The sequence below is a fragment of the Helianthus annuus genome, chromosome 7, assembly GCF_002127325.2.
Source record: "Helianthus annuus cultivar XRQ/B chromosome 7, HanXRQr2.0-SUNRISE, whole genome shotgun sequence".
In the NCBI taxonomy this organism is placed as follows: Eukaryota; Viridiplantae; Streptophyta; class Magnoliopsida; order Asterales; family Asteraceae; genus Helianthus; species Helianthus annuus.
Genome location: NC_035439.2, coordinates 118,000,686 through 118,028,205, shown reverse-complemented (window position 1 = coordinate 118,028,205; position 27,520 = coordinate 118,000,686). Strand labels below are relative to the sequence as shown.

Below are 27,520 nucleotides of genomic sequence, written 5' to 3'. Positions count from 1 at the left end.
CCCCCTAAAACCTGTAACACGTCTTTTTGGTATATATTTTGCCGGGCATATGCTCATTTATCCAAAAAAGAAAAAAAAAAAAAAACCAAGATGGTCAGTAGGCAAGATCACAAATATAAGTTTATTGATTTATTCATATTATTTGGCTCATTTGGTGACTTTTATTTTACTATCTCATGATTCATAATCGCTGTGATGTTTCCGTTTAAAAGGTTCAAAACATATATCTATGAGTTCTATACTGTTCACCTATTGAAACATGTTAACTCAAGACCGATCCTTTTTCATTTCAAGTTGGTGTTTTACCTTTTTTATTTCTATTGGATTATTACCTATAGCATTGCTAATTTATTTAAGCGATTCATAAGCTAACCTAACATAAAACGATACAGTTAATAAACTAACGAAAATTTACGACCCCGCTGCAACGCGCGGGTTTCCCACTAGTAATTATAAGAGTATCTACATCAACAAACTTTCAACATCTTCCATCTTAACAGTCACGATTTCAAACTTTTTTAAAACAAACTCACTTTTCTTCCATCTCAACAGTCACATCTCATTTCAAACTTTAAACACACTCACTTTTCTAGTTTTCTCACAACAAACCCCCGCAAACACTTTTAAAAGATATTATATGTGTGTGTCAGAGAGAGAGACCATCTCTTGTCCGCAACCCCATCCGCATTTCCAGACCACAATTCCGCCTTCTCTCCCACACCACTGGCGTTCGCTTGCTCCACCTCATGCAACCACATTGCTCGGCTATACCAAAACGGTAATAAGTCAATAAGTCATTTTCAAAAGGCAGGATTTGAGTTTTTCCAAATGACTTATTGGTTCCTTATTTTGAGGGTAAAAGGACTTTTGAAGGGCAAAAAGACTCTTGAAAAGTGTTTGGCTTTCCTTTTGAAGGGCAAAAGTCCTTTGGATTTGCCAAAAGTCAGGATTTCCTGACTTATTTTGGGTAAAAGTCCTTTTGCAAAAGTTGAAAATAAGCTAAGCCAAACATGCCCAAATCCTGCCTTTTGGAAATGACTTATTGACTTATTACCGTTTTGGTATAGCCGAGCAATGTGGTTGCATGAACATTTTACTATGGCATTTGAATTTGTTTTTAAAGGATCTACTTTTTAAAATGGCATTGTCTGAAGCATACTCGACCCGCACTATTATATTGTGAATAGTTAATTTCATCTTATACATAAATTGTGTACATGGATTGTTTCATGCGTGAATATAACTAGATGGTTGACCCGCGCGCGTTGCAGCGCGGGCAAGAGGGTAGAAAAGAAACATCACAGATGTGCATTTGATCAGATTTGTAGCCTTTACTGTTTCATGTTATTCCACTTGAAATCTCTTCATAATAAGAGTAGTACCTGCTTGTACCTTCTTTTAAACACATTGGTTTTTATACTTAGGAAACATAAAAACCATACTTAATGCTAATCAAACTATTACTCTTCACCATCGTCTTCCTCGTTATTAGCAGAATCGAACCCGTCCTCTTCATATTCCTTCTCAAAAGGAGCCAAATCCTCTCTCGCCTCCGAGAATTCCCCTTCTTCTACACCCTCACCAACATACCAATGTACAAACGCCCTCTTCGCATACATCAAATCAAGCTTGTGATCAATTCTCGGAAACACCTTAGCAACACTGGTCACTATAAATACAAATAGGTAACTCAAAGGGTATAACACTTTAAGTTGGAAAATAAGTTGATCAAATTTACCTTGGTATTCGGGTGCTTGTGAATGGCACTGGGGTCCTAATCTTCATCAACCATCTTTTTCTGGCACCTTTGAAAGAAATAAAATTAATTGTGTGGTTTAAACATGTGTGCGAATTAATATATTACTTAATTTTCTTAATACATATCAAAACAAAAACAGTAAAATACAACAGAAGAATCTAACCTTTTCATGGGGTTTCTTCAAATGCTCAAAACTAGAGCCACGATGACTTTTATCATTCTTGTTTTTCTTATTCTTGTTTTTCTTATCCTGATGATAATGTTTTGTGTTGTGTTCTTCATTTTTCTCCTTAGTTTTGTCTTTGTGCTTTTTATGCTTCTTGTCTTTGTCCTCCAATTCGTCTTTTGATCTTACAACTACAAAACATCACATGAAAATAACACCTCTCATTAGTTACATTATTACATATTTGTAATATACGTAAAGCAGAGCAATGTAACATGGAATTTATTTGTAAAACTAAGTGTTGAAAGGGTAACTTAGTGTTTACTTCAAGTTAACGGCACCGCCAAGAGCATTAAGATCAAACCAATACATGTTTCTTAGACTATTTTCCTCATATGGATCTTCCTACATGTCTATTTAGTTTAAACATACCAACTTCCAAAAATATAAAAAAAAATATTGGAGCTAAAAGGTCTCAATAAAAACAGTCTCTTTGTCTCTTGAGTTGTAAGTATTCTAATAAACTTGTGGCTAGGGGTGTAAACAAGCCCAGAGGCTCGAGAGCTACTCGTGATCGGCTCGGTTAAAAGATCGAACGAGTCGAGTCTTAACGAGCCCGAGCCCGTGCCTGAAATAGAGCTCGTTTAGTTACCGAGCCCGAGCTCGAGCCTGAAATACAAAGCTCGTTTAGGCTCGCGAGCCCAAACGAGCCTAAACAAAATTTTAGTTTTTTGTATATAATATAATAATGATGATGATAACATTGGTGAGCCGAGCTCGAGCCCAGCTTTGGCTAGCTTAATCGCTGTTGAAACGAGCTCAAGCCAAGCTTTTAGCTCATTTGAGGTTGCTCTCGAAATAGCTCGAGCCGAGTCGAGCCGAGCTCGAGCTTTGGGTTTTACTCGCAAGCCGAGCTCGAGCTCAGAGAAGTAGGCTCGAACCGAGCCGAGCTCGAGCTCGAGCTTCATAAAAACATAACGAGCCGAGCTCGAGCATAGTCGGGCTCGGGCTCGGCTCGGCTCGTTTACACCCCTACTTGTGGCTGACCGACAAACATTAGACAAGGGTAAAAAAGTGTCTAATGTCTATTCAAATTCATTGTAAGGTGAACTATTATTACAAGTAATGTCAAATGAGATTCAATTACTTTTCTTTTTTAAACGGCTAACTTATACACCTATTATACCTACTCCAAAACCTACACCAATGTCTATCTATTTAGATTTAACTCTATCACTTGTAAAGAAACGCTATTACTACACATCTTGAACCGCTAGGTTACAAGTCCTTTGGTGAGATTCAATTACTTAACTAAATAAACAACACACTGACTTTAAAAAGTGCTAAAGAAAATGAATGTATATAAACCCTTTAAATAAAAGGACAGCCACACTAAAAAAAATACAACAAATGGACTGCCATATTTAGTTTATCAAAACTTGTAAAGGTAATGCACTGTAACACCCCTAAAAATACTTAATATTTAACATTAATATTTACCTAAATGGTAAATATATATACTATTAAAGATTTAAATTGGTTAGATGCTTGTTGATAATTAATAAAACACTTGAAAGTGTCCCTTTTTTCTAATTAATAAAGCATGAGAGGCTGAAATGGACAACTTAGAAACTAATAGTAATAAAAGGAAGACTCAAAACACACACTGATGTGTGTGTCTTGGTCGACGAAAACGAGAGCAACAGGAGGGAAAAGTTCCTCAAACCCTAAATCAGCAATTCATCAAAATCAGAAAGGAAATCGGGCTTAAAACTGATGCATGAACTGAAAATAATGATCATCTAAGCAAAAGGATCATAAGGTATGTTGAGAAACTTGATAATAGTGATGTAAAGGTTTTTGATAACTCTAACAATTTCAATTCAAGTATGAATTGTGAGTGTTAGTATGAAATTCGAAGTGTATTCATGATTAGGAACAAACCCTTGACTAAAATTGTGAAGCAAATGCTATAAATTAAGTATTTGGGGAATTAATCATGAACATGTAAGTGGGTTTTAAGAAATTATGAAATACTTGGATGATGGAAGTAAAATTATATGTTCGATCGAAATTTCCATTTAATCTTAGTTGCTAATTGAGCATTTAATCATGTTAAATTCATTAGATATAGATTAAATGGCCTAATGTTGATTAGTAGAACCCATGAAAGTAATATATAAATTTATGCCCACAAGGTGTTCGAAGAAACGCCTAAAGGAATTATCAAATGTGAATGAAGAACGAGAATTTTTTATAAGAACATATGATTGAAAGATGGGCAAATTTATATGCCATGGAAGTGAATAATGAGGTCCTAATCGTAAATGGGTTACACTCTTTAGGTAACTCGTGTGAAGCTTCAGGAAGTCAAGCCGGAGCGAACGCACGTTTGAAGGAAAAAGACTCGGACAACGAGTCATAACCAAAAGATAGTGAATTGGTGAAAAGAATTTGGAATAGTTAAGTTCAACTAAGTTATACGGTTGAACGGATCGAGTAAGTGTGAATGCATACCCGATATCGGATGCACAACACACAAGGAAAGTAACACGAGTAACAGGGTACATTCATTAAAATGGCATTCATGCGAAAAGATATAGTTTCATAAATTTGTTTGCCCAAATATGCAAACGGGTCAAACAATTTTATGAATAAATCTTAAGCCGAAAGCATTAAGTATAAGAATTCATAATCCCGGATAGCGGATTTTGAGTCTATAATGTGGGTGATTAAATTACGATCACGTAGAAACAAACTTGGGGTAAAACGGATAAGTATATAAAGAGTTATGCAAAATTGTGTGTCGGATGGCAAAATTGGAAAACAGCAAACAACTGAGCAGAACCGTAACCTACGGCTAAAGGCCGTAGGCTACGGCAACGATGGAAAATCTAGAATAGTGAAACCATAACCAACGGTTGGTTGAGGACCGTAGGTTACGGTAGAGGATTGCTGTGAAAAAAATGTTTCGGGTGCCGTAGGCTACGGTATACTCACCATAGCCTACGCCGGGTTCTTTGAAGCTATTTTGTTTCATGTTTTGATGGTCATGAATATTAAGTTTACCTTTTAATCATCTTATATCTAATTTATGAGATGATTTTTGATGTTTAGGTGATAACCATGATGATATGGATGAAGATCAAGCATTTTGTACGAATCGGACACGATCGATGATTTAAGTTCCGCTTTTGTATAGTTGTTTTACAAAACAAACTATGTTAATATAATGAAATGTTCGGATATCTTATGAAGTTTTATGAAATACTAAGTTTTGTAAAGTCATGTTATAAATGTTCTATGAAACCCGAAAAATATAGACCTGGCAAACGGGTTGGGTCGGGTCGGGTCGGGTCATGGGTCAAAACGGGTTCGGGTCAAAACGGGTCAATTATAAAAAAGGGTTGTTTTGGTTCGGGTCGAAACGGGTTCGGGTCAGAACGGGTTTCGGGTCAGAACGGGTTCGGGTCGGAACGGGTCCGGGTCAGAACGGGTTTCGGGTCGGGTCGGGTCAGGTTTTTTTAACACAAAATTAGACACACTAAATGATATAAAAGCCATCATGTCAGGTACCAAGAAACCTCTTAATCCATATTAATACATCAGTTCACTAAAGTACATTAAATGATGTAAAGATTTGTTAAATTTGGGTACTATTTCTTTCGATTAACATTTGGCAGCTATCAAACAGAAAGCATATATTTATAATTACAAAAAAATGGTGTATCAGTTTAACAAACATGTGCATCATAACAAAAAGTTATTGTATCATTGTTTTTGACTAGCCAACTCTATGACACAACGGATCGAATCAAAAAGATGCTGACATCAGGAAGGATTTCTTCAATAACGTCCAACAATTCTTCCACTTCCACTTGTTCGGCTTCTTCAACATCACTTGCTTCTCTATCTCTCAGCATTTGTTCTTCGTGATCTCTCTTCCCCTTGTTTACCCACCTTTCCCATTCTTCCTTCGACCGCTTCCTTTTTTCGTACTCCTGCTCGCTTAAACATTTTGACAGCTAAACTATCCCTCCATATTTCTCAGCAAAACATTATGACAGCTAAAATATGTTCTTCGCCTAGCTTGCGTCCATTAGTACTTTCCTTAGCAAGCTCAGCTTCCTATATTAACAATCGTCATCAAAAGACAACAGAAGTTTTTGATAAAAACATGTAAATCCAAACAATACTAGTATGCTATGTTTTCTTTTACATATAACATTTACTTATACAATACAGAAGCCTGATATACAATAAATTCTAAAATTCAACCTCAAACGAGATAAAAGCTCGACTTGAGCTCGCTTTAATATTGCTTGAACGAGCCAAAGCTCGGCTAGAGTTCGGCTCACCAATGTTATCATCATTATTAATATATTATATAAAAAACAAAGAAATTTTTGTTTGGGCTAGTTTAGGCTCGTGAGCCTAAACGAGCTTTGTGTTCCAAGCTCGAGCTCGGGCTCGATAACTAAACGAGCTCTAATTCAGGCTCGAGCTCGGACTCGGGCTCGTTAAAGCTCGGCTCGTTCGAGCTTTTAACCGAGCCGATAACGAGTAACTCTCGAGCCTCTGGAACTGAGGAGTGTTGTACTCGATAAAGCAATAACCTCGAGTTTTCCTGGTGTCTTTCTCTATAGGCATCCAAAGGCCATTCTCCTTGATTACACCGAATCGGCTGAATTTTTAAGTCTATCAGCCTCAACCACACCCACTTCTCTCAGTTATCTATTTTATTTTATTTAACGGTAGTTGCTTGATTGCATCATTACTGACTCAATTTCAATAGTTTATACAGCTATTAGATTTCACAAATAACGGATTTTGTATAGATTATGCACAAAGTTGAAGTTTTTTTAAACAAATGCAAGAATGTGAAACCCCCAATAGTGAAATACGAAAAATACCCAAATCAACAAAACTAGACAATGGTAAGAACAGAGGAAACCCTAGGCAACAAAACTTCATATTTCTTATTACATCACAACTGCCTCGAATCAACAAGCTTTCGTTAGCAATTTACAGTAAAATAACGCACCATTCTAATTCAATTCCATACATTTTATGCTGAATTAAATGAGTTATTAAACCCTAAGGCGCTCGAACAACAGGAATTGCTTAAGGAAGATTAAATTCAGATGAACAAACAATCAATAGAAAGAGAAGGTTAGAGAAATTACGGAGATTTCTTGTTGAATTCGTCACCGTCTCCACTGTCGTCGCCGTCGGAGAACGGTCGCTGAACTATTGTCGGTTGTTTGATGGATCACTGGAGAAAAGCTTGCAGAGTCTTTGATTCTCTGAAAGTGAGAACTGAGAAGAAACCCTAGATTCTAACCCGTTCCTTTTTCTTCTATAAACTTGATAACCCGTTCAACCCGTTCATTTTTCCTTCTAAACCCAAATTGACCCGTTAACTTATTTCCTCATTTTAGAATGACCCAATTAGACCCGCGAATTATTACAAGGAAACACAATTTAACCCATAATAATTAAATTAGGGTCCAAAACGACCCATGTTTATGCATTTGGGTCAGAATTGCCCCTCTACCGAAAATATAAATGAATGCTGATTTGCTTTATCCTTATAAGATAGCAAATCTTTTATAAATTTCTATTAAGATAAACATGGGTCTTACATGCACCAAGGTTGGTCATTAGCTGTTAATGGACCATTAAGTGATTGGATCTATCAAACTACATTAACATCAACAATCTAAAAAGAAAATAAAATCAACTAAAAAAACAAATCCAATAAATTCACCCTATTTGCTAGTCGGGGTCTGGCTTCTTCATTCTTGTGCTGGGCTTTCACATTGGGTTAATGGTATTCATCTTTAGGTCAGTAGTTGGGTTAAAGGCCAGGGGTTGAGGCTTGATCTTAACAGATTCTCTCAATTTTATTTGAACAATGTAAACACCGTTCAAGAGTATAATAATATAAAACATATAAAGCCTCTTGTTTGTCTTGTTATTGGATAGCGAACAAAACAAAAATAAAAGACACATTGGTATGGTGACCAAGATTTGGATAACTTGAATAAAACATATAGTTTTATGCTTCATGCTGAATTGCTGATGATGTTAATAGTGCACTTTAAGTAACTAGAGAACATCAATCTCTATGTATTAATCTTTGAACAACTTGTTTACTTGTTATATATATAATTAATTTAAATCTCTGAAAGTAGAAACATACTCTCTTCGCCAGCACCTGATCAGAGATGCTAAATGCATATACCTAAACCCGAACCCCACGATCGAAGAAAACCATAATATGCAGAGTTCAACATTACATCATCAAAATCAAAATCTCTTTTTTTGCTCAACTTTCGATTACTACTAATATTTGCATAAAAAAATTTAATTAATCTAAAAAAAGACAAACCTGGGTTATTAATGAAGAAGGCTATACAAATGAAGAACTAGAACTGTAGGTCCGACAACTCAATTTGTGATCTCATTAGGGCGACTGATTTGAAGGTTTTTTTAATCGAATTAACGTTATAATCAGTTTGGGGGCTGGTTAGGGTTATAATGATTTGAAACGCCGCAAAAGATGAGAACAAAAAGCCATGAAGTCCGGCCGGTGATTCTTCTCTCACTATCATCTCTCTGTTCGTATTCTCTCGCTATCTCTCTTGCGTGTTAATCTCCAAACTTCACACACTCTCTCTCTATTTGTTTGGGTCTAAACACGGCAATCATCTACCCTCTAGAACTTCAAATCATCATCGACACTGCCATCTAATCTTAAACGATCGATGTAGGTTCTGTTCGATTTCTGCAAAAGATAGGGTTCGTTCTTTTTGATCTATGTAGGGTTGGTCTGAATTTATCGATGTAGACCAGTTTCAGTCAAAGATTTCATTTAGGGTTCTTCCGATTGTAAGTAACAATATGCTGAAAGTTAAGTGTAGAAAAAGAAAAACATGTAAGAAAAGAAAAAAATCTAAAGATGAAAAAACATGTTAGCTACAGTGAAATATATTGAATATGATTCTATTTTTGATTAAAAAACAAAAACAAAAAAAAAACATGTCAGTTGTCACACGTTCCTAATAACATGTCACGTGGACCATTAATCTAACACTTGCTCTACCCGACACACACACTCTACCGCCGCTCCACTTCTAACCTTTATCCACCGCAATCATGAAAACAGCCACCGTACGCTCTCTCTTCACGACGGCGGAAACGCCGATAACCTACAATAACCTTTGCAAACCGGAACCACTGGCTGCACCACTCACAAATCTGAAACTATCAAATCGAAAATGCGCAGCAGCTCGTTATAGTCTGAAAGTAGTGAATGCTATCTCCGACGCCGGCGACAGATCTCCGGCGACATTGCCACCTGTTCGTACGGTTAATGGAGCTTCCACGCCAATTGCTTCCAAGTAATACTCCTCTTTGTTGATTAATCAGTTAATTGTTGTTATCAAAAGTTTTTGTTTATCAGTTTGTAATTAATTTGAGTTATCTTGTTGATTTCAATGGACTGACCTATGGTAAACTGATAAAGGATATGGTAGTTAGTGTTAGTTGAGTTTGTCAGACGGTTGTTACTTGTTAGTTGTTGTAACTAGTATAAAATATAAATACATGGTTAGTGATGCAGAGCAGAAGCACAAATAATCGAGAATACTTTCTCGAAAAAGTTGGATTAAAAACCGAATGAATAAACCATTAGGGGGACGGGACGCCCCGTTGTCGTCCAACTATCACGCGTGCAATGGCGTGATACACCACCACCACTGCAAGTTATTACGCGTGGATTGGTTAACGCGTGGCCATGATCACACGTGAAGATGTTTGTGGTGCTCGGTTGTTTTTCAATGGTAGATGTTTATGTGGTGGGTGATGGACATTTCCACTAAAATCCATCACTAGTGATGGAATAAAGCTCGATGACGTGGTGGAACTTGATTGGATGTTGTGAGTAATGGAACTCCATCATCACTAGTGGAGCGCCCCTACCCCCCTTACAAGAGGAGCCAATGGCCATTTGTTCTAAATTGGCAGGGTTGCCAAATTTTCGAAATTACCAAGTAAAAAGGAATACTAAAATTAAGGACCAAAATAGACGCGTGAACTTGGTTTAAAAAAGCGCGCCTTAAGCGCAAAGCAACCCTAGGCGCAAAGAGCTGTCTCTTGTGTGACATAAGGCGAACTACGTACGAAAAGCGCATAAAAAGTGAGTTTTTTTTTTGGAAAAAAAAAATCCCACTGAGGCACGCGCTTCTTGTACGGAAGGTGTTTTTGTGCTTTAAACGGTTATACATGTAGCTAAAATGGTTGTACATTTAAGTGATTTTTACAGTAAATCATATTTAAACCTTATTCATAACTATATTTTGGGTAAGGGATGCTTAAAACCTATAGGATATATAAAAAATATATATAACCACCTTGCGCCTCGCGTACGAAAAGTCTTCCGCTTTTGCGATTTGCGCTTTGATTTTAGACCTTGTCGCTGCGCTTTTTTAAACCAAGTGCGTGAATTGATTCAATTAAAGTGCTGAAATTTGACAAAATTGGTGGAAAATCTTGATTGGTGAAATCGGAGCGCCCTAAATTAATGAAACTGGGTCTAACAGCTGGGTGGTTTACCACAAGATCCGGCTCGTCAAGACCTTTTTGTTCGTTACTTACTTGTGGGGCCTGTAACTCCAATCGTAGCCTGAGTTATGCCCATTTAAATTTTGGGCCTTTTCTGCACTGTTTCCTCTTATCTAGCTGGTCTATGTAGGAACGGGTAGCTCTTCGAACTGCTCCTGATCAGTTAGGGTTGTTTTAGTAATAAAATCATCACACATTCTCTCTCTAGATTAGTTACTCAAATCTACTATTGATGAGCAGGGTGAAGCGTCACACGATCTCAGTGTTTGTTGGAGATGAAAGTGGTATTATAAATCGGATTGCGGGGGTTTTTGCTAGAAGAGGTTATAATATCGAGTCGCTCGCTGTTGGTTTGAATAAGGATAAGGCTTTGTTTACTATTGTTGTATCTGGAACTGAGAAGGTGTTGCAGCAAGTTGTAGAGCAACTTAACAAGCTTGTTAATGTCTTGAAGGTTATTGCCTGTGATCTAAGTTATCATTATTTAAGAATGTTGTTTTTGATGTGTTGTTTGAGTTATTTAATTCTGTTTGATGTTCTAGGTGGAAGATCTTTCTCGGGATCCGCAAGTTGAACGCGAATTGGTGCTTGTGAAGCTCAATGTTGATCCAAGCACCAAAGCCGAGGTGTTCGAAATTTGCATACATCTATGACGTTTCTTGTAATTTATTATCCAATTATCAATAACACAAAGCGATCTGATATAACTTAAAAACATACTTGATTAAATATGATAGAAACAATTACATCTTTCATTGTTGATGCATTGCTCGTCAATAGACTCCATTTGGACATTACGTAAATAAGTACCGCGTGGTATCTTAAAAAGAGTAATTTATTTAAATTGATACACACTTACTTTTACTTGCAGATTATGTGGCTAGTAGACATCTTTAGAGGCAATGTGATAGATGCATCGGATCACTCGTTGACTATAGAGGTGACTTCCTATTCATCAAGTCTGCTATTGCATATTACCACCGACTCACCGAGTCATAATATATGCATGTTCATACGAACCAAGTGATTTTGGTATTTATGTCGGTAATCTGGTAAATTTAGGTTACTGGCGATCCCGGGAAGATAGCTGCTGTTCAGAGGAATTTATCTAAGTTTGGAATCAAAGAGCTTACAAGAACAGGAAAGGTAATTGTTTAAAAGACCGTACACGAAGATTAAATGATTTAAATCTTGTGACTGAATTTTCGGCAACTTGTAGATTGCTTTAAGACGGGAAAAGCTCGGTGAAACTGCTCCATTTTGGAACTTCTCTGCAGCTTCTTATCCAGATCTAGAAGCCCCACGTCCTATTGCTGCCGTTTCTAGTATTCCTCAAATTGTTGACGAGAATCCTAGTACAATATCAGGGGTAGGTTGTAAGTTGTTAGATCTTTGCAGGCTTCATTTGCAATCATCGTTCTCTAATTTCATATATTATTTTATTTGAATGAAGGGCGATGTGTATCCTGTGGATTCCTACGATAGCTACATAATGGATCAAGTTCTCGATGCCAATTGGGGTGTGCTCTATGATGAAGATGTAAGATATCATTTCTCGTCTCGATATTTACATTTCAATTCTGACACCCAAATTAACGCTGCAGGCAACGGGCCGTCAATCTCACACTTTGAACATTCTCGTGAATAACGCTCCTGGAGTTCTTAACATGGTCACTGGAGTTATATCCAGAAGAGGTTATAACGTTCAGGTAAATTAACTTGTCTTAACTTTTAAGTAAGTACGACGTTTATATAGTATTGACAATGGGTTGTTTGTTTACAGAGTTTGGCTGTAGGTCCCGCAGAAATGGAAGGTTTATCACGCATTACTACTGTGATTGCCGGCACAGATGAGTCTATCAGCAAGTTGGTTCAGCAGTTCTACAAATTGGTGGATGTTCACGAGGTAACTTATTCTACAAAACCGACCGATATCGTTTTGTTAGTATGGAAAACTTGTGATCTAATGAAGTGAAATACGCAGGTCAAAGATATCACCTACTTACCATTTTCGGAACGTGAGTTAATGCTGATCAAAGTTGCTGCAAATGCTGCTGCTCGAAGGGATGTACTGGACATCGCCACCATCTTTCGCGCCAAGCCTGTTGATGTTTCCGATCATACTATTACACTTGAGGTAAGTTTTTCTCGATCTTCGTTTCTTTTACTTTTTTTTTCGTGTTTCTGATATCTTCCATGTTCTGTGTTCCAGCTTACGGGAGACTTTAATAAGCTATTCGCGCTGCAAACGTTATTGGAGTCCTATGGAATTTGTGAGGTTTGTGACAGACTAATTACGGCATAAATTGTTTGTTGGTTCCGCCACTAACAGTGTCTGGTTGCGTTATTATTTGTAGGTGGCGAGGACTGGTCGAGTGGCATTGGTGAGAGAGTCGGGAGTCGATTCTACGTATCTACGTGGGTACTCTTTGCCGTTGTAATAAAAGCAACGACGCACAATTCCACTTGTTTCATGTCTTGTAGCGCCAATGGTTGCTAGGGTCACCTTTCTGGTGGGCTTCTTTTATGTTGTGCCATGTGGCATGAAAGTGTAACAGTTATACTTTTTGTTGTTCTTACTTAACTTAATGTAATAAAGACAGTTTCGACTTTCGAGTAATGGGTATAAAGAACTTCTCATATTGTGAAAAGTTTCGACAGGTATGAAGAACTTGTAAATGGTCAACAACATCACGTGAACGAGTCAACCATTTGATATCAGACCTGTGAAGTACATTTGCATGTTCACTTGTCGAATTTTCAGGTTTCTGCCCCGTAGGAAAAGACTTGTGCGACAAGCTGTGGTTATGACACACGTGAACTCTGCGACTTACTCTGTTGTATAGCTGCCCCTCACTTCAACCACCAACATAACTTCGTTATCACGGACATCTTCACACCAAGACGACGATAAAGTCGCCTGAAAACATAACCATGTTTGCCTCAGATGGCTATGACAGCTCATCCACACAGAGGGTGCTCAAAGCCTGCAATAGCAATATAGCATGACCCGTTTATGTGAAAGCGGGTCAGCTGAACATCATCCACACAGCATCAGCGGGATCCCAATATCGCATTGCATGAATGCTCGACAAAACTAATTGAATGTCAAGTTTGTTAACAGAGTCAGCAAACTCTTGAAGTGTTGCCGAATCTATGACAATCTGCTATCTCGCCAACGGATGATTGTGTTAACAGGACTGTAATCTAGTGAAGAGATTATGCTGTCACAAAAGAGTTGGAACATATGTGAAGAATAAGGGGATTCCAGTCGTACAAAATACAAATGGCAAAATTGTTGATAGGCCAATTGGGTCACTTTGTGAACAGTTACCCCCCTACAAATTGATCACCATTCCAATAGACATGTTGGTTAAGTTCATAACAACTGTCGCTGATAGGCGACCGTTCACTAAGACCATGGAACCGAAACCATGAAATGGACCACACATGAACTTGTGTGATGCCCAACCGGTTTTTGGTGCGCCATCAAAACAAACATTATGCCCATCGCTTTGCGATCACACTCATGGCATGTGCACATAAAACTATAGGTGTTTTGTTAATTATTGATTCGATAATCAGGTTCACTTGTCACTTATATATCAATTTCCTGTTTCATTTATCTTGTTCTTAGACCATGGGACGTGGTTTTTACTCTCTACTAAATTTCCGTTGTCGCATTAGCGTCACATCATAAAAAATAATTTATTTTCAAACTCGCTCGATTTTCAATAAATAATTTGTTTTGAAACTAACAATGTTTATAATTAAATTTATATTGAAATGTTCTTAAAAAATAAACAATACTGTGTATTTAGATATTTATGTTTTTGAATTAACGAGTGTAATTTAACGAAAAATCAAATGAAGTGCTAAATTAATTCTTTATTAAAAAAATTTGAAATTGCATACCTTTTTGACACCAACGCCGCACCACCATGAACCACGCATGGACGATGCGATATTCCACGTGGATATTAACCACCTTAACTCCACGCCCACTCCACTTCCACACACCGCATGGTGTCGTGTGGGACAAAGATTATACTGAGTAATCTCATTACTCTAAGATTCAGTAATAAATAAATTTAAATACAAATTTATAGACAATTTTCTGTAATTTCTCCGGTATAATACATTCAGTTCTCTGTAGTTTCTTTTGTACAAAATTTAAACTTACTTAAAATATTTTCTATTATTTTAAACAATTTTCTAGAAGCACACCTATTTTCTTGTAAAATTAAAATTAGAATTAAAAAAAAAAAGTAGGTTTAAAGCCCAATTCTCTATCAAGTTTTTACTTGTTTGCAACGAAACTATGCTCCGACCAATCAGCCGCAGTCTTCGCCAGGTTTCTTCCTCTTTCTGCCACCACAATGTCCGCCGGCTAGCTTACTCCGGCAGCCACGTCATCCCTTTCCGTCCTCTCAACCACTTACATCAAAACCTACGCACATGCTCTTCACTTCTAACTTCTTTATCAAGTTTCAATTCAAATCAATGCAGATACGTCACCACTGCCGCCGCAGCCTCCACCGCCACTGTCGCAGTCGCCGTCGAGCAGTTGAACGGCCGGAGTACCGCCGTTGTGGATACGATTGACGCTTATTCAGCAATAGAGCTGGCACTTGATTCTGTTGTTAAGATATTTACAGTCTCCAGTAGCCCTAATTACTTTCTTCCATGGCAGAACAAGTCACAGCGTGAATCCATGGGTTCAGGTTTTGTACCTTTATTAACCTAATGAATGCAGACCTGTAAATCAACAGAATGTTTAGTAAATGAACAAACATGAACAAGGAATTTCCTTCTTAATTAATGAACTAACACGAACAAAAGTCTGTGTTCGGTCAATTGCCTTCGTGAACGTTCGGTAATATGTTAGTTTAGGCCCCTTCATTGTTTAGCTTATGTTCGGTCTTTAGAAACACAGATCTTTGAAACATTATTTTGGGATAATTATGTCTAACTTGTGCCTTTATTTTGGGATAACTATGTTAACGATTAGGGAAATTGGATTCCAATAATCTCTAGTAGACGTCATTGGCCATTGGCAGTCCCACCTTTCAAATATGTTGCCTCCACCGGTGTTCAAAAAACTTAACGGAGCTAAGTTTTTTTTCCGAGTTACAAACTAATGTTTTAGGGCTTTTGATTAGAATGGGGATACAAGTCGATTGATGTAAAACTTACGTTGAAACTGTGCTCCAAACAACGAAAACTGTGCTTCAATTCGGGTGTTTAAATTTCTGATTAACAAAAATCAAGCCGTATGGAGCACCGTTTCGAGGTAAGTTTTACATCAATCGACTCGTATCCTCGTTTTAATCAAAACCCCTAAAATATTAGTTTGTATCGGGAAAAAACTTAACTCCGTTAAGTTTTTCTAACTGAGGACCGGTGGAGGCAAAATATTTGAAAGGTATGATTGCCAGTGGGAATAAAAAAAAGTGGGACTGCCAATGGCCAATGACGTCTACTAGGTGATTATGTCTAATGTTTGGGATTAAGAATGTTGTTATTTAATTTTTTTAAATGGTATATGTTCGTTTGTGTCGTGAAGCGTTTGTGAACAAGTTAAATTCTTAATGATCATGAACAGGCTTTGTCCGGTTCGGTTCGTTTACAGTCCTAATGTGGTTAATTGCATAATGTTTATAAATTGAGATACGTTTTCCCCTGTTTTTGTGCATAACTGAAATTGAATGCTTGTGAAACATGTAGGGTTTGTTATTTCTGGTAAGAGGATTGTGACAAATGCTCATGTAGTGGCTGATCATACATTTGTACTTGTGAGAAAACACGGTTCTCCTACCAAGTACAGAGCAGAAGTTAAAGCTGTTGGTCATGAATGTGACCTTGCTATTCTCACCATTGAAAGTGATGAGTTTTGGGAGGGTATGAAGTTCTTGGAGCTTGGAGACATTCCATTTATGCAAGAAGCAGTTGCTGTTGTTGGATATCCTCAAGGTATAAATATTAATGTTTGTTTGGCTGTATCTAGTCTAGGGCCGTCATTTTTAACCGAAACCCAGAACCCGACTCGAAATCGTGGCCACCCGAACCCAAACTAGAGAAACCCGAATCCGAACTACTCGAGCTTTAAATGGGTCAGTTATCAGCTCACTTTTTCCCAGCCAAAAACCAAACAGCCCGACACGAAAAAACCCGAAACCTGATAAAACCCGACATGAATTAACCTAATTAGTTGTTTAGTTAATGACACATTCGCAACATCGTTTCGTAGAATAACATATTAACTGGAATGCATTAAGAATGGTTTAAGATTCCAAACATTTTGAGTCCCCACGTTTAGTAGCATGATGAATTTCGATGATATTTTTTATGAAAGAAACATTTTCTTTTTCATTTTACAGCTCAACCCGAACCTGAATTAACCCGAACCTGTGCTTTAAGTGGGTTGGTTATCGTTTAACTTTTCTCTGCTAAAAATGAAAAACCTGAACAGTCCAACCTGAAAAAATCAAATCTAACCCGAAGAACATCCCTAGCTGTAACATCATATGTACTTGATATAAATGTTGATTTAACCCGAAAAACTGTTATTAGGTGGTGATAATATATCTGTTACAAAAGGAGTAGTCTCAAGAGTTGAACCGACACAATATGTACATGGAGCCACTCAGCTGTTGGCAATACAGATAGATGCAGCCATAAATCCCGGCAATAGTGGCGGGCCAGCGATCATGGGGGATAAGGTTGCCGGAGTAGCATTTCAAAACCTCTCCGGGGCAGAAAATATAGGGTGAGTCCCGAGTAGGGGTGCAAACGAGCCGAGCCGAGCTCGATTAACTTATGAGGGCTCGGTTTGAGCTTTGTTTTCAAAGCTCTAGCTTAGCTCGTTGGTTTTTTCTCGAGCTCGGCTCATTCATTATCTATTAGTTAATGTATTAAATAAAAATAGCATAAATAATAGACTCGTTTAGGCTCGCGAGCTCGACAAGTGAAGCTCGGCTCGTTTACTACACCTTTAAATAAGGGGTAAATGTTATTAAATATTAATAAAAACTAATATTACACTTAGGCTCGATGAGCCTAGTGAGCTTCACATGCCAGGCTCGAGCTCGATTAATGAACGAGCTTTATTTTAGGCTCAAGATCGGCTCGGGCTCGATAAGGCTCGGCTCGTTTTGAGTTTTTTCTCGAGCCGATCTCGAGCAGCTCGCGAGCCGCTCGGCTCGTTTGCACTTCTAGTCCCAAGCCATATTCCATATATTTGAGTTCTTGTTTTTTTTTGGGGTAAAACATATGATGACAAACTTGTGTAATTGTGTTGCAGTTACATAATTCCTGTCCCCGTGATAAAACATTTTGTTGATGGTGTTGAAGCTAGTGGGAATTATTCTGGTTTCTGTTCTCTTGGCTTGTCATGCCAACCTACTGAAAACGTTCAACTTCGTGAATACTTTGGCATGCGTCCTGAGTTAACCGGTGTGCTTGTGAGTAGGATTAATCCACTTTCTGATGCATATAATGTCTTAAAGAAAGACGATATTGTCCTTGCGTTTGATGGTGTTCCTATAGCAAATGACGGAACAGGTGATTTTTCACTTTCCACTACATATATGAATATTATGATATGTATTTATTATTTATAAAATTTTGCAGTTCCTTTCCGGAACCGGGAGCGAATAACCTTTGATCATTTGGTTTCCATGAAGAAGCCAAATGAAACCGCTTTAGTTAGAATCTTAAGAGACGGTGAAGAGCTTGAGTTAACAGTTACTCTTCGTCCGGTAAGTCATCTTCATGGTATTCTTATTATCGTCATATTGTGTATGGTTTCTAAAAAATGTCTTTTACTTTGCAGTTGAAGCCTCTTGTACCTATTCAACAGTTTGATAAGGCTCCTAGTTATTATGTATTTGCCGGTCTTGTATTTGTTCCGTTGAGCCAGCCGTACCTTCACGAATACGGTGAAGATTGGTACAATACCTCTCCACGCCGACTTTGCGAACGGGCATTGAAAGAATTACCCCAAAAGCCCGGTCAAGAGCTTGTTATTTTATCTCAGGTACTTCATCTTCTTCTACTTTTACTTGTTCTTATTATAGAACTAGTTTTATTACCCACCGCGCGTTGCGGCGGCGCCGTTGATAAATTATAGACTACAATCAACCCGAGTCGTTTCCGAACTAAATTTACATTGAAACGTAGAGTAATCCGAAATTCCGAATTCATACCGTTGAATGAAAATGTATTATATTTGACCCGAATTGTTTCCAGATAAAATTTATGCCGAAACGTAGACGAACTCAAAACGTACATAAAATAAACACGTGAGGTGGTGTCGTACGCGACGTGATAAAGTATGGACTACAATCGACCCAACTCATTTCCAAATTAAATTTACGTTGAAATGTATAGTAACTCAAAACGTATTATATTTGACCCCATTTGTTTCCAAACAAAATTTACGTCAACACGTAGTCCAACTTAAAACGTACAACAATTACGTAAAAGCGTATACGAACTCGAATTTATACCGACACGCACGTAAAAATAAAAATTTAGAAATTTAGTTTTAGGGTAAACTTGAAACTTGAAAACTTGAGGGGGTCAAAGTGACATTTATAAAGTTGAAGGGTTACTTTGACATTATAGTAAAGTTTTATGGTAGAATTGGACATTATAGTAAAGTTTGAGTTTAGAATATAGTAAAGTTTGCCACCAACCATTCTTTTTATAAATAAGGTAAAATCAAGCTTTTGTCAGTTATATATTCTTTTATTGCAAAATTTTATTTTAGGAAGTCACAGTTCAGTTGAAATGTTCCCTTTTTTATATAAAATTTGGGTTTTACGACTTAAGATCCCGGTTAGCGTATATTAAAGTTACTTTACATTGTATGGTTAGGTTTTGATGGATGATATCAACGTGGGATATGAGCGTCTTGCAGAGTTACAGGTACGTTTTGGACATTTTGACTAATACATTTTCTTGTAGGTGAACCTTAACATGATTTATGATCCATTTGTTATTGTGAGCAGGTTAAGAAGGTGAATGGCATTGAAATTAACAACTTGAAGCATATGTGCCAATTAGTTGAAGACTGCAAAGAAGATAACGTGCGGTTTGATTTGGACGATGAAAGAGTAATAGTTTTGAATTATAGTAGGGCGAAAACGGCTACTTCTCATATCTTAAAGCGCCATAGAATACCTTCTGCCATGTCAAATGACATATTAACCCCTGATACATCATCTCAGGTGACTTCCGGTTGAGCTGAGTTTCCATTGCTTTTTATTTTTGGATTTTTTTTTCACATTGTAAAACTTAGTCATCCATAGTTTTAGATAACAATTTTTGCTACTGTAATAATGTATGGAGATGGTAGTGGAAAGTGGTTCTAATTACAGAAATAGTTGAGGTTGGGCCCCTCTTGGGTTCAAGCCGATTTTAAAGACGTGTATACGGTCTTCTTTTGATTGTTTTAGGTTAATAATTTTCGAGTCGAAACGTTTGTAAATGTTTTTAGTCTTTGCAAATCATTGGGAAACTTAAACCGAATCAAACCAAATCGTTATGATTGTTTGTTTTGTGGTTTGTGCTTATTAGGCCTTCCAAAATCCAAACAGAACTTTTGACATGAAACTCTTAGAACACAATGAATTTATACAATATCCAGTCATAATATAATAACTGTATATAATATATAATACCATTCATAAACATAAACTAGAAATAAAGCATACAAAGCAAAATCAACAAAACACGTATATAAATTAGGCTATGATTCTGGCCATGGTATCACCAGACTGAACATTTGCAAAATATCTTCTCGGCCACCGTAAACAAGAGGAAGAGTTTAGTAATTTTGATTGTGGGTAGTTTGTTCTATCCATGCATGTATTTGCTACTTCTTAAATTCAAAAATGTTCAATTGTTTAGCATTTTATATGACTAAATCTATAAACATATACAAATTGATTTGTAGTTGACATAATACAACTTAAGAGCACATTTCACCATACATGGTTGAATTTTATATTTCTTCACGTATACAAATAATGAAAACACCAATAGTGATATATAAAGATAATAGCTATTGCACACCGTTCTAATATTAGTTGTAAAGACAAATGTGAAATTAAGTTGTTCTTATAATTATGTAATTGTTCTCCAAATGTGATAGTTTAGAACTTAATGATGTATAATTTAGTGATATATAAAGATAATAAGTATTATCCACCATTCTTCTAATATCATATGTAATGACAAATGTAAAATTACATCGGTCTGAGAATTATGTAATTACTCTCTAAATCTGAATCTTAGGGTTCACGAAATTTTAAATATTAGAGTCTGTTTACCATATTATTATTTAATTGGTTTAACTTGAAAATAAATAGCTTTTCGTTGCTTTTGAAAATGATTTTTAGCTTTTTATTATGTAACTAAAATTTGATAAAAAAAAACGATTCAAATATATGTATGACTATATTTTTTAAGGTAACAATTCTGTATCTTATATAGTAATACCAAAGAAATTCATAATCAACATCCTGTTACAACGCACGGGTTAACGTCACCTTGTTTTATATCAATATACTTCCTCTATGTCGGTGACTCGGTTCGCTCTCTTACTATAGGTAACTTAAATTTTCTTCCTTTAAAGTATCAGTAATTTTTACTTTCTTTCCTTGAAGTATTACTAAAAATACAACGTAACCCTTATGTTTACTTTTTTGTCTGATTTGGCGACTTAAGGTAAAAGAAACTCAAAAATGATTATTTTTCCGTATATAAAGACCCAAAATAGGAATGCGAAAACCAACTTGCTCTCCCGCCTTCACTCCAATTTCTGTATTCTGCGAGGAGGTACGTCCTAACTGCAACCTTCACTTCTCCGATTATCGACTCCATTGAAGGTGAAGCATCGTCACTCTCATTCTCTTTATATTCTCTTCATGTCACTCACCGGAATCCTTGCTTTCTCATCATCTCTACTTATTACGTCAAATCAACGCCTAATATTGATTTCCGGTGTAAAATTCTGAAATTAACGCTTATTATCAGGTCCGTGTGTGTGTATTGTGATTTGTGATATAATAATGCTTGTATATTCTTTTCTGCTGTCAAATTCTACTTGCGTAGGCCTATTATCAGATCCGTATTGTACATAACCTATGCGTATTGTGATGTAGTGCTTGTATATTGTTTTCTGGTGTTCGTGTTGTACATAATCTGTGTGTAGTGTGCTGTAAGGCTTGTATATTGTTTTCTGGTGTAAAATTCTACTTAGGTCGTCATATTAACGCCTAATATCAGATTCATGTTGTACATAATCTGTGTGTATTGTGATGTAATGCTTGTATATTGTTTTCTGGTGTAAAATTCTACTTAGGTCGTCAAATTAACGCCTGATAGCAGATTTGCAGTGTACATAATCCATGTGTATAGTGACGTGATGCTTGTGTTCGTTTTCTGGTTTATATCGTGAAATTAACGCCTAATAAAGATTCCTATTGTACATAATCTATGTATATTGTGTTGTAATGCTTGTATATTGTTCTCTGGTGTAAACTTCTACTTATGTTGTGAAATTAACGCCTAATAGCAGATCCGTATTATACATACATAGTCTGTGTATTGTGACGCACGTGATGCTTGTATATTGTTTTCCTGTGTAATTTTCTACTCATATCGTGAAATTAATGTCTAATTTCAGATTCGTATTCGTATTGTACATAATCTATGTATATTGTGATGTAATGCTTGTGTATTGTTTTCTGGTGTGAAACTCTAAACGGATCAGAAGTTAACCGTTGATTGAAGAGCAGAAAGTTTTTAAAAGTTCAGATATTCTTATGCTGATTCGTATAGATGTATGTGTACTGATTTGAAAATGTGGTAGAGATGAGTTCTTAATCACTCATTAAAGAATACATGTAGAACGGATCGTGTGCATACGCATGGAGTGTTTTGTTTGTCATTGTGTTACATGGAATCTGAGTAACCATTACGGATTCATCTGGCAATTGATTATATACTAGGTTTGTTACATTCATCATAGCAATTAGTCTTCAATGATCTAGAGGTGGATTCTGGTGAGAAATTTATACTATAGATGCCTCCATTTTCACCTTCTAGTTTCATGCTGCTGTAAATCATATGTTACTGCTATAGATTCCTTTAATGTGATATTTCATTGTTGATGAATTCATATGCTCTTGATCTCATGTTTGTACTGTGGTTATGTAGTCTTTGACAGGTACATAATCAATGGAAGATGAAAAGACGGAATCCACGAGGAAGCGTACCAAACTAGTACGTCTTCTTGGATCTTAACTTTGATCATTTCCATTATTTACCAAAGCAAAGAAGATGCATTATTTGCTTTTAGGTATTACTGATATATTATTCAATTTTCAGGTTGAAGAAAAGGTAACACTGACAGAAGGAGCAATAGTGGAGGTAGCAGAAGAAGATGCTGAAGCAAATCCACCTGTATCTGAACAGATGGAGGTTTACATGAATCAAATTCTTGAAAAGATTGATAACTTTACTCAGCAGGTAATCATATCCAGTTCTTCTCATCCAATATAATCTCGATTGTAAACTTGTATTGAGTTCATCTAGATTAATTGAACTTGAAAAGTTTATAAGTTTGTTCTTGTTCTATTATGAAGGTGTCTGAACTGCTTGAATCTGGGAAAACATACTTCAGAGAACTGAGTACTGAATTTGAAGAACGGGTGATAGCGTGAGTTAGACCATGTGATCCGAGTAAACTTGAACATTTACAGATCTAAAATTGTTCGCTAATTATAATGAAACTTCATGCTCACACAGGATACACAAGGAACAGATGGAGAAGTGGCAGGATGAGATCAAGGAACTTCGCTTCCTTGATGCTTCAAATGAGGAGATCAATGCCATGCTGCACAACGCTCAGCTTGTACTTCACAATGTCCATAATGATCCATGAAGGTAGAAATTATTTCACTTGTTTGAAATCATATGCTTCAAGACTTCCTTTTGCAATGCTATACTATAAGAATTTACTTACAAAAACTGATGGTTAACAAAAGATGGGTTGATACAACTTCATGTTCAAATACATTACAATGTTTCTAGTCGTGTTTAATGACCATCTCCTATTCTTGTCTATTTTCCAATTTACCCGACTTCGGTCACCAAACTCGAACTGAAGCACATTCAGTATTTCAGTTGCTGGTAAGTGGTAATACACTCGAGGCATGAAACCCAATGACCGATGAGTTTGCGGAGTCAACAGAACTTCAACAAGTATATTTTCCTTATGCCCAGACCCTTTGAAATTTGATGATAGTTTCTTTAAGCATGTGAAGAAATCACCTCTTACGACATATTGTCATACCATCACCAACTGGTACCTAGCAATTTAACATGATTTCACTAATTAGATTATATGCGTGTAAAACGATTAATTAAAATGCCTAACCGTCGAAACTATGTTACAAGTCAAACATTGCATCTTTTTATCGAGTGTAGCAGGTTTGATAGTGAGGAAACATACCATACTAATGCTAACACGTACGTCGTCCATTAAAGCTCTGTTAAAACTTCTGATGCTCTTGGTTTTTTCGTCATCAACCTGTAAAAAGGAACCCGTTATCTTTTTGAACTTCAAATAGATTCATGATGTGCAACCATGTTTGTTTATTTACCAGTGGGTCAGCAACTTTTCCATGCCAAAGCACATTATCAATTACTATAACACCACCTGGTCTCACCTGCAAAATCAAACAAGTGATACATAAGATCACATTCCAAAACCCTGCATCAAATAATTGTGAGATGTTGCTAACCAGTTTTAGCAGCAGTTCAAAGTATTCTTGATACATTCTTTTCTCGGCATCAACAAAAGCAAAATCATAGCTACACAAAGGAGAGCGAAATGTAATTACTCCATCAAGCTTCATTTGCTAGTTTTAATGTGTTAACTAACAATGGTGTTGGATGATCAAAATATCTTGAAACATTATTTATCCCCTTGAAGGCACATGCCTTTACCTGGTCCCACTGGGCCTGTAAGTTGCCTAACGAACGGGTTCTGATGGCTATCCAAAATAGATTGTCATTTATAAGTTTATAAAAATAAAATTCACCTGCAACCTTCTCCGTTCTCTATCATTGAGTTTAGAGTATCCTCGGCTAGTCCATGTCTTGCATCCACCTAATATTTAAAGATACATCTGAGTCAATAATATAAGGTAAGAATAAAAATGTAAACATGTGAAATGAAAGACGTGTCACCTTGTGTGAAACACCTGCGCGGTCATAATACTTCTTTGCAACCTCGAGTGAGTTCTTGTCCCTCTCGCAAGCGACTAGGATCCCTGAATCTGGTAGGACTAGAGCAACAGCCAATGATGAGTATCCCTACAACATAAGAATAACAACTGATATTGGTAATAGGCATTCTCATGGTCACAAAGAAAATAACATGTATATACATACACACGTACGGTGTAGACTCCAACTTCTATGCATCTCTTTGCCCCGAGAATCTGGACAAGCATCGCAAGTAGTTGTGCTTGATCAGGGGATACCTAGTAACAGACAATATAAATATGATGTAAGACCAAACACCACAGAAACAAACTGTAAACAGAACCAAAATACCACCTGCATTTGACTACCACGCATGGTCGCAGTCTCCTCTCTAAGTTCTCTTAGAATCTGCAAATCACACAAATTCACTCACATTCAATAAACCAAAAACCAAAATTCATAAATGAGTTTCGGTCTCTTACCGGTGGTTCTCTAACATTAGCGAGCAAGTAGTCGTATATCCGCGGTGTAAGACTGATCACCTGCTTATTGCCATAGTTGTGGTCACTGGCTGCAGTGGTCAAAGCCTTGTCACTCAAACAACTGGTGGTCAAAGGGGCTGACTTTTGTTGACCAAATGGCCGGAAATTAGGTGGTTTAACAAAGGTAGTGCAATGAGTGCAGCACAGTCTGTTAGGGACAAAGGTGGATAACGGTGGAAACATCCACCCAGCATAAATCACTGAAGCAGTCATTAATTACACACCAAACAACTGCATTTAAGTGAAATTAAAAAAACATATTGTGGTTAGTTTCATGTAATTCATACAATTGTGTTGAATGATTTGAGAAAAATTACATCTTAAGGGTTTTATTCACTACTTAATTACCTCTTGAAAGTTGAAATAATCAAATAGTTGGATGAATGATAGCAAATTGAAAGAGAGGAAACTTCAAAGTTGCAGGTTTCGTTGGGGTTTTAGATGAACGAACGGATGCAAGCTTCGGTCTCTGGATTTTTTTATTTTTAGGGGGTGTTTGGCCTAGCTTTTTTATCTAAACTTATATCTTTTTTAGCTTATTATTTTTGCTGGCAAAAGATCAAATACAAATAATCTTAACATACTAAACATACAAATTGAAGGAAAACCCAAAAAGACAAGGTGGCATTTTTGTAATTACCACCAACTATCAAAGTTACAACCAAAAATACCTAAAAAAACACAAATTTTTTTTAACATTTTTTATTAAAAAATCGCTACATTTCGTTAGCAAAAAAAAAAAAAATTTTTTTTTTGGCTGCTACTAAAAGTAGCGATTTTTTAATAAAAAATGTTAAAAAAACAAAATAAAATAATTTGTGTGTTTTTTTTTAGATTTTTTTAGGTTTTTTGGGGGGTTTAGTTTTTAGCATTTTAGCTTGGTGGGGGGGGGGGGGGTAGGTTTTTTTTAGGTTTTTGGGGGTGGGGGTGGGGGGGGGTTAGGTTTTTTTAGGTTTTTTTTTTTTGGGGGGGGGGGTTAGATATTTTTTAGGTTTTTGGGGGTGGGGGGGGGGGTTAGGTTTTTTTAGGTTTTTGGGGGGTGGGGGGTGGGGGGTAGGTTTTTTTTAGGTTTTTGGGGGGTGGGGGTTTAGGTTTTTTTGAGGGTGGGGGGAGTGGTTAGGTTTTTTTAGGTATATTTGTAGAGTAACTTTGATAGTTATTGATAATTACAAAAATGCCACCTTGTCTTTTTGAGTTTTCCTTCAATTTGTATGTTTAGTATGTTAAGATTATTTGTACAAGAACTTTACCCTATTTTTACAAAATAAGCACCAATGGTGTTTGGTTTAGCTTTTTAAGGGGCTGTTTGGTAGCCTCTGAAGGTCATTAAGAGGCTACCTCTTAATGGAACCATTAAGAATTTTATCAATGAGAAGGTAGAAGAATGTGACATGTGATGATTTACCATTTAGATGTTACCTCTTAACCATTCAGACTTGAGGTTACCTCTTATTCATTCAGAGGTTTTAAACCATTAAGAGGTTGCATCTGAATGGTCATTAAGAGACTACCAAACAGCCCCTAAGCTTATGCTTATTAGCTTATATAAGCTAATTCCAATAAGCTTATGGGAACATAGTTTTTTAGCTTATTTGAAGAAGATGGTTTTTTTACTCATTACACACAATGATATTATACCCCTCCTCATAATACAAAATAACTTAACAAACAACTAAAGATTAATTATTAATTATCAACTTGTAGAACATAAGCTAATCCAAACACTTTAAAATAGCTTATCAAATGAAAGAAAATAACCATAAGCTACTTTAAAATATAAGCATAAGCCAAGAAAATAAAAGCTAGGCGGTTAGTTGGAAAAAGCAAGTAGAAACATATTTTATTTTTAGGGTTAGTTGTTAATTTTCTCTGTTTAATGAGTGGTAAAAACGTCATTGTATATTTTTAATTGAGTTAACTGCTATTTTCGTTATTGTGATTTGTCCAATTATTACAGCCCATTCCAAATTTCAAATCTATACAATTTCTATCCCTTATTTACTTAACATCACCATCATCAACCACTGGCCAGTGGCCACCATCAAAGACACTGTGGCAACCCTCATCAAACCAGATATCCGTACAAATTAATTAATATTTAATTAGTGCTTAATTACTGTGCTTGCTTACAATTGTGGTTAA

The 27,520-nt window shown here is 36.5% G+C and overlaps 4 protein-coding genes and 2 long non-coding RNA genes across 11 annotated transcripts; 3 read left to right on the top strand and 3 right to left on the bottom strand.

The window, feature by feature from the left end:
• Positions 1-348: 348 nt before the first annotated feature.
• Positions 349-2,297, bottom strand: LOC110866896 (tubulin beta-1 chain-like). The gene is made up of 6 exons (XM_035974988.1): positions 2,267-2,297; positions 1,923-2,116; positions 1,790-1,805; positions 1,465-1,669; positions 661-765; positions 349-373 (listed from the first exon to the last, which is right to left on the bottom strand). Exons 1-6 carry the CDS (start codon positions 2,295-2,297, stop codon positions 349-351), a joined length of 576 nt encoding a protein of 191 aa, XP_035830881.1.
• Positions 2,298-3,567: 1,270 nt separating this feature from the next.
• Positions 3,568-5,213, top strand: LOC110868279. The gene is made up of 2 exons (XR_004862484.1): positions 3,568-3,747; positions 4,271-5,213. It is a non-coding gene; the product is annotated as an uncharacterized LOC110868279 (long non-coding RNA).
• A 396-nt stretch (positions 5,214-5,609) lies between these two features.
• Positions 5,610-7,324, bottom strand: LOC110868277. Its single transcript, XR_002552332.2, has 2 exons — positions 7,112-7,324; positions 5,610-6,053 (listed from the first exon to the last, which is right to left on the bottom strand). It is a non-coding gene; the product is annotated as an uncharacterized LOC110868277 (long non-coding RNA).
• Positions 7,325-9,013: 1,689 nt separating this feature from the next.
• Positions 9,014-19,987, top strand: LOC110868276 (protease Do-like 10, mitochondrial). 3 transcript variants are annotated; one of them, XM_022117406.2, is made up of 12 exons: positions 9,014-9,331; positions 10,794-11,007; positions 11,096-11,179; positions 11,425-11,493; positions 11,616-11,699; positions 11,773-11,922; positions 12,007-12,093; positions 12,158-12,262; positions 12,337-12,459; positions 12,538-12,690; positions 12,766-12,831; positions 12,911-13,217. In XM_022117406.2, exons 1-12 carry the CDS (start codon positions 9,087-9,089, stop codon positions 12,992-12,994), a joined length of 1,464 nt encoding a protein of 487 aa, XP_021973098.1. In that variant the 5' UTR covers positions 9,014-9,086; the 3' UTR covers positions 12,995-13,217. The 3 variants fall into 3 exon arrangements, with proteins under 3 accessions (XP_021973098.1, XP_021973099.1, XP_021973097.1); XM_022117407.2 differs by lacking the exons at positions 10,794-11,007; positions 11,096-11,179; positions 11,425-11,493; ... (5 more) ...; positions 12,766-12,831; positions 12,911-13,217 and adding exons at positions 15,170-15,277; positions 16,281-16,526; positions 17,127-17,322; ... (3 more) ...; positions 19,434-19,484; positions 19,568-19,987 and having other exon boundaries at positions 9,070-9,236; positions 12,337-12,367; XM_022117405.2 differs by lacking the exons at positions 9,014-9,331; positions 10,794-11,007; positions 11,096-11,179; ... (7 more) ...; positions 12,766-12,831; positions 12,911-13,217 and adding exons at positions 14,839-15,277; positions 16,281-16,526; positions 17,127-17,322; ... (3 more) ...; positions 19,434-19,484; positions 19,568-19,987.
• Positions 19,988-21,332: 1,345 nt separating this feature from the next.
• LOC110868275 lies at positions 21,333-23,667 on the top strand. Of its 3 annotated transcripts, none has more exons than XM_022117403.2 (5): positions 21,333-21,398; positions 22,782-22,847; positions 22,953-23,093; positions 23,210-23,283; positions 23,373-23,667. In XM_022117403.2, the coding sequence occupies exons 2-5, from the start codon at positions 22,803-22,805 to the stop codon at positions 23,506-23,508; spliced, it is 396 nt and encodes a 131-aa protein (XP_021973095.1). In that variant the 5' UTR covers positions 21,333-21,398; positions 22,782-22,802; the 3' UTR covers positions 23,509-23,667. The 3 variants fall into 3 exon arrangements, with proteins under 3 accessions (XP_021973095.1, XP_021973094.1, XP_021973096.1); XM_022117402.2 differs by having other exon boundaries at positions 21,342-21,448; XM_022117404.2 differs by lacking the exon at positions 21,333-21,398 and adding an exon at positions 21,524-21,596.
• Positions 23,563-25,867, bottom strand: LOC110868274 (O-methyltransferase MdmC). Of its 2 annotated transcripts, XR_002552331.2 has the most exons (11): positions 25,727-25,867; positions 25,319-25,609; positions 25,191-25,244; positions 25,031-25,114; positions 24,819-24,944; positions 24,671-24,738; positions 24,371-24,440; positions 24,230-24,295; positions 24,079-24,156; positions 23,775-23,935; positions 23,563-23,740 (listed from the first exon to the last, which is right to left on the bottom strand). XR_002552331.2 is itself a non-coding variant. In XM_022117401.2 (10 exons), the coding sequence occupies exons 2-10, from the start codon at positions 25,589-25,591 to the stop codon at positions 23,894-23,896; spliced, it is 861 nt and encodes a 286-aa protein (XP_021973093.1). In that variant the 5' UTR covers positions 25,592-25,609; positions 25,727-25,867; the 3' UTR covers positions 23,563-23,893. The 2 variants fall into 2 exon arrangements, 1 of the variants encoding a protein (XP_021973093.1); XM_022117401.2 differs by having other exon boundaries at positions 23,563-23,935.
• Between the last annotated feature and the right edge of the window lie 1,653 nt (positions 25,868-27,520).